The sequence below is a fragment of the Pristis pectinata genome, chromosome 5 (assembly GCF_009764475.1).
Source record: "Pristis pectinata isolate sPriPec2 chromosome 5, sPriPec2.1.pri, whole genome shotgun sequence".
NCBI classification, from domain to species: Eukaryota; Metazoa; Chordata; class Chondrichthyes; order Rhinopristiformes; family Pristidae; genus Pristis; species Pristis pectinata.
In genome coordinates, this window is record NC_067409.1 from 10,184,204 (window position 1) to 10,198,633 (window position 14,430).

Here is a 14,430-nt window from a genome sequence, read left to right on the forward strand (position 1 = left end):
GTAACGATAACCTGACCGGCGAGAGTCCTGTGCATCAGTAACGATAACCTGACCGGCGAGAGTCCCGTGCATCAGTAACGATAACCTGACCGGCGATAGTTCTGTGCATCAGTAACGATGACCCGACCGGCGACAGTTCTGTGCATCAGTAACGATAACCCGACCGGTTACAGTTCTGTGCATCAGTAACGATGACCTGACCGGTTACAGTTCTGTGCATCAGTAACGATGACCCGACCGGCGATAGTTCTGTGCATCAGTAACGATGACCCGACCGGTTACAGTTCTGTGCATCAGTAACGATAACCCGACCGGTTACAGTTCTGTGCATCAGTAACGACGAACAGACCGGCGATAGTTCTGTGCATCAGTAACGATGACCTGATGGGTGTCGGTGGTGCTGGACTGGAAGGCGGACACTGGGCCGGTCCCTGCCGGACACAGGCCCAGTGCAGAGCCCAGCCCCATCTGTGCAGCCCCCTCCGTTGCTGGAGTGTGAAGGACAGCCGAGGCCCACACTCACAGCCGGCGGGGACGGGGAACGGGGGGCGGCGGCGGCCCCGGCCGCGGACCCTCACCTGGACTTTCCTCCGCGCCGCCGTGTTCTGCCGGTGGTGAGCCGCCATCTCGCATGTTGACAGCACTGGCGTCACTTCCGATGACGACAAAGGAAGTGGCGGAGGAGGGCCAAGGAGCAGCGGGCGGGAAGGTGCACCAATCAGAGGAGGAGGAGGAGGACCAGTGGATGTCCAAGCCCTGCACCCAAATCAGAGGCACTGACCATGGCCAGGATCAGCCATGCCATGGTCCCACCAGCTGTGCACCCTATCCCCCAACACATGTCTAAACCATGCACTTTGCTGCAACAAGTCGAGTTTATTGTCATGTGCACAAGTAGGGTGAGGTACAGGTACAATGGAAAACTTGCTTTGCAGCAGCATCACAGGCACGTAGGTTGGAGACAGTTCATCTGGACCCCACCCGATCTTCAGAGAGAAGGATATTATTTTTAGATACTTATTTATTAGTCACCTGTACATCCAAACACACAGTGAAATGCATCTTTTGCGTAGTGTTCTGGGGGGCAGCCCGCAAGTGTCGCCACGCTTCCGGCGCCAACATAGCATGCCCGCAACTTCCTAACCCCGTACGTCTTTGGAATGTGGGAGGAGACCGGAGCACCCGGAGGAAACCCACGCAGACACGGGGAGAACGTACAAACTCCTTACAGCCAGCGGCCGGAATTGAACCTGGGTCGCTGGCGCTGTAATAGCGTTACGCTAACCGCTACAGAATACACGAGAGACTGCAGATGCTGGAGTCTGGAGCTCTGCACAAAGCGCTGGAGGAACTCAGCGGGTCAGGCAGCATCCGTGGAGGGAAATGGACAGTCGACATTTCGAGTTGAGACCCTTCATCTAGACTGATGAAGGGTCTCAACCCAAAACGCTGATTGTCCATTTCCCTCCGCAGATGCTGCCTGACCCACTGAGTTCCTCCAGCACTTTGTGTGTTGCTCCACCAAATTTTCCCCTGGAAATCGCACGTGTTCCTTTGTCGTCACCAGTGATGCAACCTCTATCCCTCACCAGCAGCACAGATGTGTTGTTGCATTCGCACTCAATGCCAGGACTTCACACAGAATTTAATACAAATTCATTATCCTTGATTGTTTTTATACCCTGTCCTTCATCCTGCTTCTTTCAAATTCATTTCCAATTGACCTAAAGCATAAAGTCTGTCTTCACAATTGTTTTCAGCATTCTGTCTTTTTATGTCATTCTTCTTAACCAGTAAAACATGAGTTTTGCTCCACCACCTTAATTCTATCTTAATTTCCTTTCTTTCCTAATCATATACCTAGAGTCAAAAAGACAAAGAGTTGCACATGCAACTTATTTACTCCTGGTGTTAGCAAATTCCACATTCTCACCATTCTATGAGTGAATCTTTCCTCATCCCTGTCCTGTATGTCTTACTCCTTATCCTAAGACAATGACCCCCTCTTGTTCTAGACCCGTCAAACATGTCAGAATTGTGTACCTTTCAATGAGATCCCCACTTGTCCCACCAAAATCCAGTCAATAATATAGGTTTAGTCAACGCAATCTCTCCTCACACAACAGCCCGCCTGTTGCAGGAATCAGTCGGGTGAACCTTTGTTGCGCTCCCTTTATGACAGGTATCTCTCAGGTACGAAGTCCAAAACTGTCACAATATTCCAGTTGCTGTCTCACCAAACTCCTGTATAAAGTCAAAGAGTAATACAGCCTGGAACCAGGCTCTTCGGCTCAACTCATCCATTCTGACCATGGGGTTCACCAAGCTAGTCCTATTTGCCTGCATTTGGCCCATATCCCTCTAAAGTTCTCCTATTCATGTACTTATCCAAATGTCTTTTAAGTGTTGTTATTGACCCTGCCTCAACCACTTCCTCTGGTAGCTCATTCCATATAGTCTTCAACCTCTCACTGCTGAAGTCAGAAGTTCCCAGCTGCTTCCAAAGGGCATTAATCATACCAGTGCCCAAGAAGAGAACTTTCGCCCAGGGCAGGCACGGTAGTGTAGCGGTTAGTATAACGCTTTACAGCGCCAGTGACCCGGGTTCAATTCTGGCCGCTGTTTGTAAGGAGTTTGTACGTTCTCCCCGTGTCTGCGTGGGTTTCCTCCGGGTGCTCCGGTTTCCTCCCACATTCCAAAGACGTGTGGGTTAGGAAGTTGTGGGCATGCTATGTTGGCACCGGAAGCATAGCGACACTTGCGGGCTGCCCCCAGAACACTCTACACAAAAGGTACATTTCACTATGTGTTTTGATGTACATGTGACTAATAAAGATATCTTATCTACTGTGATGAAGTGCTTTGAGAGGTTGGCAACTCCCACCTGAGCAAGGAGCTGGACCCACTGCAATTTGCCTACCAGCGCAACAGCTCTACAGCGAATGCAATCTCACTGGCTCTCCACATAGCTTGGGAGCACCTAGACAACAGCAAAACATACTTCAGGCTGCTGTTTATCGATTACAGCTTGGCGTTCAACACCATCATCCCCTCAGCACTAATCAACAAGCTTCAAAACCTGGGCCTCTGTACCTCCCTCTGCAACTGGATCCTCCACTTCCTTATCGGGAGACCACAGTCAGTGCAGATCAGTAGTAACATCTCCTCCTTGCTGACAACACAGGCGTACCTCAAGGATGTGTGCTTAGCCCACTACCCTACTCTCTCTACACTCATGACTGTGTGGCTCGGCACAGCTCCAACAGCACCTATAAATTCGTCGATGACACCAGTGTTTTTGGCAGAATCTCAGATGGTGGCGAGGAGGTGTACAGGAGTGAAGTGAATCGGCTGCAACAACAACCTCGTACTCAACTTCAGCAAGACCAAGGAATTGATTGTGGACTTCAGGAAGGGGAAGTCGGGAGAACACACACCAGTCCTCATTTGAGGGTCAGTGGTGGAAAGGGTGAGCAGCTTCAAGTTCCTGGGCGTCAACATCTCAGAGGATCTATCTTGGGCCCGACACATTGATGCATTCACAAAGAAGGCACGCCAGCGGCTCTACTTCATTTGGAGTTTGAGGAGATCTGGTATGTCACCAAAAACTCTTGCAAATTTCTACAGATTTCTAAAGTGGAGAGCATCCTGACTGGTTGCATCACCACCTGGTTTGGAGGCTCCAATGTGCACGATCGAAAGAGACTGCAGAGGGTTGTAGACTTAGCCAGCTCCATCACGGGCACAACCCTCCCCGCCATTGAGGACATCTTCAAGAAGCAGTGCCTCAAGAAGGCGGCATCCATCATTAAGGACCCTCACCACCCGGGACATGTCCTCTTCTCATTACCACCATCTGGGAGGAGGTACAGGAGCCTGAAGACCCGCACTCAACATTTCAGGAACAGCCTCTTCCCCTCCGCCATCAGGTTTCTGAACGGTCCATGAACCCATGAACGTTACCTCGTTATTCCTCTTTTGCACTATTGATTTATTTTTGTAACTTATAGTAATTTTTACATCTTTATGTTTTGCACTGTACTGCTGCCACAAAACAACAAATTCCACGACATATGTCAGTGAAAATAATTCTGATTCTGATTCATATACACACCACCCTCTGTGTGAAGAAATTACCCCTCAGGTCCCTTTTAAATCTTTCACCTCTCACCTTAAACCTATGCCTCTAGTTTTTAGTTCCCCCTCTGTGGGAAAAAGACTATATGCATTCACCCTATCTATACCCCTCATGATTTTATACACCTCTATAACCTATGTTCCAATGAATAAAGTCCAAACCTGACCAACCTCTCCTTATAACTCAGGATCTCAGTCCTGACAGCATCCTCGTAAATTTTCTCTGCACTCTTTCCAGTTTAATGACGTCTTCCCTATAACAGAGTGACCAAAACTACACAATACTCCAAGTGCGGTCTCACCAAAGTCTTGTATAAGTGCAACGTAATGTCCCGAATCCTGTACTCAGTGCCCTGACTGATGAAGGCCAGCATGCCAAACCACCCTGTCTACCTGTGACGCCACTTTCAGCAAACTATGTACTTATACTCCTAGGTCCCTCTGTTCCACAACACTGCCCAGGGCCCGACCATTCATTGTACAAGTCCTACCCTGGTTTGCCTTTCCAAAATGCAACACCTCACGCTTATCCGAATTGAAAGCTATTTGCTAATCTTCAGCCCACTTACCTAGCTGAGCAAGGTCCCCCATAATTTTTGATAACCTTCTTAATTACCTACAATACCATCTCTTTCAGTATCATCTGCAGATTTACCAACCATGCCTTTTACATTCACATCCAAATCATTTATATAAATAATGAACAACAAAGATCCCAGTACTGACTTCTGTGGCACACCACTAGTCACAGGCCTCCGGTCTGAGAAGCAACCTTCGACCATCATGCTTTGTTTCCTACCATTGAGCTAATTATGAAACCAATTAGCTATCTCTCCCTGAATCCCATGCGATCTAACCTTCCAGAGTAGCCTGCCACATGGGACCTTGTCAAAGGCCTTGCTAAACTCCATATAGACAAGGTCCACTGCCCTACATTCATCTATCTTCTTGGTTACCTCTTCGAAAAACTCTAGGGGATTTGTAAGGTGCGATTTACCACACACAAAGCCGTGCTGACTATCCCTAACTAGACCTTGCCTTTCCAAATGTTGATTGGTCCTGTCACTCAGAAACCCTTCCAGTAACTTACCCACTACTGATGTCAGACTCACTGGCTTGTAGTTCCCTGGAGGAACACACACAAAATGCTGGAGGAACTGCTGGTGTTGTGGATAGTGTAGATGATTGTCAAAGATTGCAGAGGGACATTGATAGGATGCAGAGCTGGGCTGAGAAGTGGCAGATGGAGTTCAATCCAGAGAAGTGGGAGATGGTACACTTCGGAAGGACAAACTCCAAGGCAGAGAACAAAGTTAATGGCAGGATTCTGGGTAGTATGGAGGAGCAGAGGGATCTGGGGGTCCAGATCCACAGATCCCTGAAAGTTGCCTCACAGGTGGATAGGGTAGTTAAGAAAGCTTATGGGATGTTTGCTTTCATGAGTCGAGGGATCAGTTTAAGAGCCACGAGGTAATGATGCAGCTCTATAAAACTCTGGTTAGACCACACAGAGTACTGTATCCAGTTCTGGTCGCACCGTTATAGGAAGGATGTGGAATTGTTGGAAATGGATTATGAGGAGAGACTAAGGGAGCTAGGGCTTTACTCTTTGGAGAGAAGGAGGATGAGAGGAGACATGATAGAGTTGTACAAAATATTAAGAGGAATAGATAGAGCGCACAGCCAGCGCCTCTTTCCCAGGGCACCAATGCTCAATACGAGAGGGCATGGCTTTGAAGTAATGGGTGGGAAGTTCAAAGGAGATATCAGAGGAAGGTTTTTTACCCAGAGAGTGGTTGGGGCATGGAATGCGCTGCCTGAGGCGGTGGTGGAGGCAGGTACATCGGTCAAATTCAAGAGACTGGTAGATAAGCATATGGAGGAATTTAAAACAGAGGGATATGTGGGAGGAAGGGGTTAGATCGTCTTAGGTGAGGTTTAAAGGTTGGCACAACATGGTGGGCCAAAGGCCCTGTATTGTGCTGTACTGTTCTATGTTCTAACTCAGCAGGTCGGGCAGCATCTATGGAGGGAAATAAGCAGTCAACGTTTCGGGCCGAGACCCTTCATCAGGATAGAAAGGAAGAGGGCAGAAGCCCGAATAAAAAGGTCGGGGGAGGGGGAGGAGCACACGCAGGCAGGTGATGGGTGAGTCCAGGCGAGGGGGGAAGGTAGGTGGGTGGGGGAGGGGGGTTGAAAGGGAGTGATGTAAGAAACTGAGAGGTGATGGGTAGAAGAGGCAAAGGGCTGAAGAAGAAGGAATCCGATAGGAGAGGACAGTAGACCGTGGAATAAAGGGAAGGAGTTGGGGAATAGATGGGCAGGTCATGAGGGTGGGGGAGGGGAAAGAGAAGGAGGAGGAGCCACAGGAATGAGGGAAACAAAGGGGGGGGGAGGAAAAAGAAGTGGGGGGAAGAGGGGAGGGGTTACCAAGAGTTAAAGAAGTCGATGTTGAGGCCATCAGGTTGGAGACTTCCAAGGTGGAATATGAGATGTTGCTCTTCCAACCTGTGTCTGGCCTCAGCATGGCAGTAGAGGAGGCCGTGGATAGACATGTCAGTATGGGAGTGGGATGTAGAATAGAAGTGGCTGGGCACCGGGAAATTGTTGCTTTTGTGGCGGACGGAGCGAAGATGCTTGACAAAGCTGTCACCCAATCTGCATCGGGTCTCACCAATGTAGAGGAGGCCGCGCTGGGAGCACTGGATCATCACTCCCTTTTGTCCCCCCTCCCTCACCCACCTACCTTCCCCCTCTCACTTGGACTCACTGATCCCCCGCCAGTGTGTGGTCCTCCCCCTCCCCCCACCTTTTTATTTTGTCTTCTGCCCTCTCCCTACCAGTCCTGATGAAGGGTCTCGACCCAACACATCGACTGTTTATTTCCCTCCAAAGGTGCTGCCTGACCTGCTGAATTCCTCCAACATTTTAAAATACAAGATAAGATATAAGATATCTTAATTAGTCACATGCACATCAAAACACACAGTGAAATGCATCTTTTGTGTAGAGTGTTCTGGGGGCAGCCCACAAGTGTCGCCACGCTTCTGGCGCCAACATAGCGTGCCCAAAACTTCCTAACCCATACCTCTTTGGAACGTGGGAGGAAACCGGAGAACCCGGAGGAAGCCCACGCAGACACAGGGAGAAAGTTTTGTGTGTGTTGCTCCAGATTCCAGCATCTGCAGAATCTCATATGTCTCTGTAGTTCCCTGGCTTATCTCTGCAGCCCTTCTTAAATAGTGGTTCAACATTGGCTACCCTCCAGTCTTCTGGCACTTCACCTTTGGCTAAAGACGAAGCAAATACCTCTGTAAAAACTTCCGCTGTTTCTTTCCTTGTTTCCTATAAGGTCTAATTTCTCTGTTTTCTCTGAAGCATCAGAGGCTAAGGGGCGATCCAATAGAAGTACATAAAATTATGAGATACGTAGATAGTCGGAGCCTTTTTTCCCAAGGTGGGAATGTCAAATACTAGAGGGGACAGCTTTAAGGTGAGGGGGAAAGTTTAAAGCAGATTTACTAGGCACATTTTTTACACAGAGAGTGGTAGGGGCCTGGAATGCACTGTCAGGGGAAGTGGTGAAAGCAGATACAATAGCAACATTTAAGAGGCATTTAACCAGGCACATGAATAGACAGAGAATGAAGGGATATAGACCATGTGAAGGCAGGTGGGATTAGTTTGGAACAGCATCATGGTTGGCACAGGAATCATGGGCTGAAAGGCCTGTTCCTGTGCTGTACTGTTCTGTGTTCTCTCCTGCATCTGCCATGTACATGCCCATTCACTCAACTTGTCTAAATCGCCTGGAAACCTCTTTGCATCCCCCTCAGTACTCACCAGTCTTTTGTCATCAGCAAATGTCAACATCTTACATTGGTTCCCTGATCTAAATCATTGCATAGCTGGGGCCCAAGCATTGATCCCTGTGGTATTCCACTAATTACTATTCCGCTGCCTGCAATCCAAAAAAAAAATCATTTATTCCCACTCTGTTTCCTGTCTGTCAACCAATTTTCAATGCATACAAGTATATCACCCTCAATCCTATGTGCTTCGATCCTGGACACTAATCTCTTATACAACTTTGAAAAACTCCAGTAAATTTGTCAGACATGATTTCCCTTTCATCAATCCGTATTGACGTTGTTCATTCCCATTGATATTTTGTAAGTATCATGTTATGATATCCTGTATAATAGACTAAAACATTTTCCCTATTGCTATGCCAGGCTAACTGGTCAGTTTTCTCCCTCTCTCCTTTTATTAAATAGTGTGGTTATATTTTGTCACCTTCCAATCTGCAGGAACTGGTCCATAATTTTTAGAATTTTAGAGATGACAAGTAGTACATCCATTATTTGCATGGTTACCACTTTTAGTATTCTGGGATGCACAGGATCAGGCCTTGGGGATTTATTGGTTTTTGGCCCCATTAACTTCTCCAGCATTCTTCCTTTTCCTAATCACTAATTTCCTTTTTTTCCTGCTGTTTATTGGACTCCTGCATTTCTGGCATATTATTTGCATCTTCTTCTGCAGAGACCGAACCAAGGTATTTGTTTAATTGCCATGCCATTTCTTGGTCCACTCTTATAAATTCTCCTGTTTTTGACTGACATTTGTTTTCAATAATCTTTTTTTTTGCTTTAAATATTTATGGAAGCTTTTACAGTTTGCATGTATTCATTCCACAAAAGTGCCAGGCGATGGCCAATTCCAACAAGAAACAGGCTAAACACCTACCCTGACATTCAAAGGCATTACCATTGCCGAGTTCCCACCATCAACACCCCAGGGTCATCCATTGACTGGAAGCTCAACTGGACCAGCCATATAAATACTGTAACCATAAGAACAAGTCAAGGGTTAGGTATCCTGAATGAGGGACTCACACTAAAGCTTTTCCACTAGCCACAAGGACTGTCAGGAGCATAATGGCATTCTCTCCACTTGCTTGGATGAGAATGGCTTCAACAAAACTCACGAAGCTCAGCACCATCCAGAACAAAGCAGGTTGTTTGATTAGCATCCTGTCTACCATTCTAAGTATTCATTCCCTCCTCTGCCAGGGCACTATAGCTCTATTCTGCCTGCAAAATACACTGTATTACTCACTTAGGCTACTTTATAAAGCACCTGCCAAACCTGCAATCTCCCACCCAGGACAAGAGCAGCAGGCATGTAGGAATACTGCCATCTGCAGGTTCCCCTCCAAGCCGCTCATCATCCTTACTTGGGAGTATATCACCGTTCCTTCATCATTCGGTGAAAATCCTGGAACTCCCTGTCCAAAAGCACTGTGGGAACACCTTCATTCAAACGACTGCGGCATTTCAAGAAGGCAGATCACCACCATCTTCTCAATTAAGGATGGGCACTAAATTCAGGCCATGTCTGTAGTGCCCGTATTTTGAAAAATGAATAAATGAATATGTTATGGACTCAGTGAAAGTCCCTTTAAGATAGAGAGTGTGTGTGTATGTGTGTGTGGGGCGTGCTTACGTCAATAGAAGATAAAGGACGTAATGACGTTGTTGAAGAAGTCAGAAGAAGAAGAAGGAGAGAGAGAGAGAAGGGAGAGAGACACCAGCCTGCTTGTTTTCTCTATTGATGGATGAGAAACAATAACTGTGTTTGCCACTGAAATCCATGTATGGAAGTTGGAAGTAATCCGGTGGAGTTCACTTTGTTGCTGACCTGTAGAAGGAAACAGGTATTTGTGTGTGGACGACCACGGTTCAGATGCTTTTCGGGGTGAGGAAGTCACTACTGAGTAAACACTGAAGTGTCGTTTGGGTTCCATCGTGGAACATTTGGATTTCGTATGTACTCTCTCTATGTTTTTCTACATCTACATCTTATCTTCAGACAACGGTGGTTGTTGAAGATCCCTTGCTCATGTTTCACCTTATGGCTTGCGGAACTGAACTTTAAGAACCATTCAGGAACTGGGAGTTTTGGACTTTGCCAGCAGGGAGGTTCGATTAGTCCCTCCTTTTGAGGAAGATCAGGTTGATCAGTATTTCCAACATTTTGAAAAGGTTGCTGTGAGTTCAAACTGGCCAAGGAAAGGATGGGCTCTTATGGTACAGAGTGTGATTATAAAGGTAAAGCTCAAAAAGCTTATTCTGCTTTGTCTGCTGAGGATGCAGCTGATTATACCAAGGTAAAACAAGCTATTTTGAAGGCCTATGAATTGGTCCCTGAGGCTTATAGACAAAAATTCAGAGACTTGAGGAAATCTGCAGATCAGACTTATATGGAATTTGCCAACGGAAAGAGAATATGTTTTGAACGATGGTACATGGCTAAAAATGTAGATGGGGATTTTGATAAATTGAAAGAATTGATACTGGTGGAGGACTTTAAAAGATGTGTTCCAGCTGAATTAACAACATATTTAAATGAAAAGGCTGTGGAAACTTTACAAGAAACTGCTAGGTTGGCAGATGATTATGCTTTAACCCATAAATCCAAATGGGGACAACCTAAAACCTTTCAAAAGAGTTACAAGGACAATCCAGGTAAACCGGAGATTAAATTGGGAGGTAATCAAAAAGGGAAAGATGAAAAGAAGCCAGGGCTGGAGAAACCTGTTGAACATACTTGTTATTACTGTAGGAAACCTGGCCACGTGATATCTAATTGTGCCCTTTTGAAGAAAAAATGTTAGTATGTTAGAATTCAAAAATGTTAAACCTCGAACGTTAACCCCAAAACTAAACTCGTCGTGTGTGTGTGTGACAAAGTCCAAAACTCCCAGTTCCTGAATGGTTCTTAAAGTTCAGTTCCGCAAGCCATAAGGTGAAACATGAGCAAGGGCTTCTTCAACAACCACCGTTGTCTGAAGATAAGATGTAGATGTAGAAAAACATAGAGAGAGTACATACGAAATCCAAATGTTCCACGATGGAACCCAAACGACACTTCAGTGTTTACTCGGTAGTGACTTCCTCACCCCGAAAAGCATCCGAACCGTGGTCGTCCACACACAAATACCTGTTTCCTTCTACAGGTCAGCAACAAAGTGAACTCCACCGGATTACTTCCAACTTCCATACATGGATTTCAGTGGCAAACACAGTTATTGTTTCTCATCCCTCTTTAGAGAAAACAAGCAGGCTGGTGTCTCTCTCCCTTCTCTCTCTCTCTCCTTCTTCTTCTTCTGACTTCTTCAACAACGTCATTACGTCCTTTATCTTCTATTGACGTAAGCACGCCCCACACACACATACACACACACTCTCTATCTTAAAGGGACTTTCACTGAGTCCATAACAAATAAAAATGAGGAAGTTTAACCACCTTCTCATAACATGCATTGTCAAGTGCCCGACCACTAAGATCCTGATCTTTGCTAAGGTGAACATAGGTCCCTTGGAAGATGAGAAGGGGAAATTAATATTGGGTAATGTGGAAATGGTCGAGGCCTTGAACGACTATTTTGTGTTGGTCTTCACAGTGGAGGACACGTCTAACATGCCAAAGAGAGATGTTATGGATGTGATGGGAGGTGCAAACCTCGATACAATCGCTGTCACCAAAGAGGTAGTGATGAGCAAACTGGTGGGCTTAAAGGTAGACAGGTCCTCTGGTCCTGATGGGATGCATTTCAGGGAACTGAAAGAAATGGTGGAAGTTATAGTAGAAGCGTTTGTGATAATTTACCAAAATTGTCTGAACTCTGGGAAGGTCCTGGCGGATTGGAAAACAGTGAATGTCACTCCACTGTTTAAAAAAGGATGTAGGCAAAAGGCAGGTAACTATAGGCCAGTTAGTGTATCACCTGTAGTCAGGAAAATGCTTGAAGCTATCATGAAGGAAGAAATAGCAAGGCATCTGGATAGAAGTGGTTCCATCAGGTAGACACATCATAGGTTCAGGAAGGGCAGGTTCTGTTTGATAAACTTACTGGAGTTCTTTGAGGATATAATGAGTGCAGTGGATAGAGGGGAACAGGTGGATGTTGTATACTTGGATTCCCAGAAGGCGTTCAATAAAATGCTGCATAAAAGACGTCCATAAGATAAGGATGCATGAGTTGGGGGTAATGTATAGCATGGATAGAGGATTGGTTAACCAATGGAAGGCAGAGCGTTGGGATAAATGGGTGTTTCTCTCTTTGGGAATCAGTGGTGAGCGGGGTGCTCCAGGGGTCAGTGCTGGGCCCACAACTGTTCCTGATATACATAAATGATTTGGAAGAGGGGACTGTGTGTAATCTAAGTTTGCTGATGACGCTAAATTGAGTGGAAAAGCAAATTGTGCAGAGGATGTGGAGAGTCTGCAGAGAGATATAGATAGGTTAGTGAGTGGGCAAGGGTCTGGCAGATGGAGTACAAAGTTGGTAAATGCAAGGTCATCCACATTGGAAGGAAAAATAGAAGATCAGATTATTATTTAAATGGTGAAAGATTGCAGCATGCTGTTGTACAGAGGGACGGGAGCGCTTGTGCAGGAATCGCAAAAGGTTGGTTTGCAGGTGCAACAGGTTATCAAGAAGGCAGATGCAATGTTGGCCTTCATTGCTGGAGGGATTGAATTCAAGAGCAGGGAGGTTATGCTGCAACTGTACAGGGTACTGGTGAGGCCGCACCTGGAGTACTGCGTGCAGTTCTGGTCTCCTTACTTGAGGAAAGATATACTGGCTTTGGAGGTGGTGCAGAGGAGGTTCACCAGGTTGATTCTGGAGATGAGGGGGTTAGCCTGTGAGGAGAGATTGAGTTGCCTGGGACTATACTCGCTGGAATTCAGAAGAATGAGAAGGGATCTTATAGAAACATATAAAATTACGAAAGGGTTAGATAAGAAAAAAGCAGAATTTGTGGCGACTCACCGTCTAGTCGGGCGAACCGGCTTGGCAGTCGGGTCGCGCGGTGTCGGAGCGACGAGGCCCAAGATGGCGGCGGGCCTCATCTTTCCGAGCGACGGGGAGAACCCGCGCACGGGAAAGTCCTGATGACGTAGGACTTACGTCATTGCCGGTTTTTTGGGCGGGAGTTTTCTCCCTTAAAGGGCCCGCGCAAGGCGGGAAAATAAACCAGTTCTGTTTGGCAATCCTCCGAGTGAGTCTTGTTTTATTCCGCAGTAGCAACCGCTACATTGGTGACCCCGACGGTCCAAACGGCTTTTGGACCCACGAAATGGACGACAGCGCAGCAGCCAACGCAGTGGCCCTCAAGCTGCCCACCTTTTGGACACTTCGGCCCAGCGTCTGGTTTGACCAGGCCAAAGCGCAATTCCACCTTCGGCAGATCACCTCCGACTCCACGAAGTACTACCATGTGGTTAGCTCTCTGGACCAGGAGACAGCCGCCCAGGTTGGAGACTTCATCCAGTCGCCTCCGGAGGAAGATAAGTACCCGGCTTTCAAAGACCTTTTGATCCGGACCTTCGGCCTCTCCCGTCGTGAGCGCGCCGCCCGCCTGCTTCATCTGGATGGCCTGGGGGACAGATCCCCATCCGCCCTAATGAATGAGATGCTGGCATTGGCCGAGGGACACAAGCCATGCCTGATGTTCGAACAGGCCTTCCTCGAACAGCTCCCCAATGACATCCACTTGTTGTTAGCTGACGCCGACTTCAGCAACCCCCGTGAGGTGGCCGCCCGGGCAGATGTCCTGTGGAGGGCCAAGCGCGAGAGCGGTTCATCCGTCAGTCAAATCACCAGGCCGCGAGCCCAACGCCCGCCTCGCCTGGCCCCAGCAACCGAGCAGCCACGCCCCAGGAACGCAGACGACGACACGGGTGACCTGCTGTGCTTCTACCATCAGAGGTGGGGTGCGGAGGCCCGTTGATGCCGCCCACCCTGCAAGTTTCAGGGAAACGCCAGGGCCAGCCGCCGCTGATGGCTACGGCGGCTGGCCGCAGACAGAGCCTCCTCTTCGTTCAGGACAAGAAATCTGGACGGCGTTTCCTCGTTGATACTGGAGCGGAGGTCAGTATTTTGCCCCTGACAGGCCACAACACTCGTGACAGGCCACCAGGTCCTCTACTCAATGCCGCCAACGGTACAACGATATGGTCTTTCGGCACCCGTACCCTTCAATTACACTTTGGCGGCAGCCGTTTTACCTGGACCTTTACCCTTGCCACCGTCGCCCGACCACTCCTAGGAGCCGATTTCCTTCGGGCCCACAACCTGTTAGTCGACCTGCGAAGGAAGCGGTTAGTTCACTCTAGCACTCTCCGGACCTATCCCCTGGGAGAAATCAGCACACCAGCCCCGCGCCTGGACTCCATTTCCCTTTCTGGCGACAATTTCGCCAAGCTCCTAGCCGAATTCCC

The 14,430-nt window shown here is 47.7% G+C and overlaps 1 protein-coding gene across 1 annotated transcript in view; it reads right to left on the minus strand.

Annotated features, from left to right (window-relative positions):
• LOC127570812 (WD repeat-containing protein 48) overlaps positions 1-643 on the minus strand; it is a 68,620-nt gene extending 67,977 nt beyond the window's left edge. The window contains exon 1 of the mRNA XM_052016661.1: positions 579-643. Within this exon, the coding sequence (XP_051872621.1) occupies positions 579-626 (48 nt within the window). The 5' untranslated portion in view covers positions 627-643. The remainder of the gene's footprint in view (positions 1-578) is intronic.
• Between the last annotated feature and the right edge of the window lie 13,787 nt (positions 644-14,430).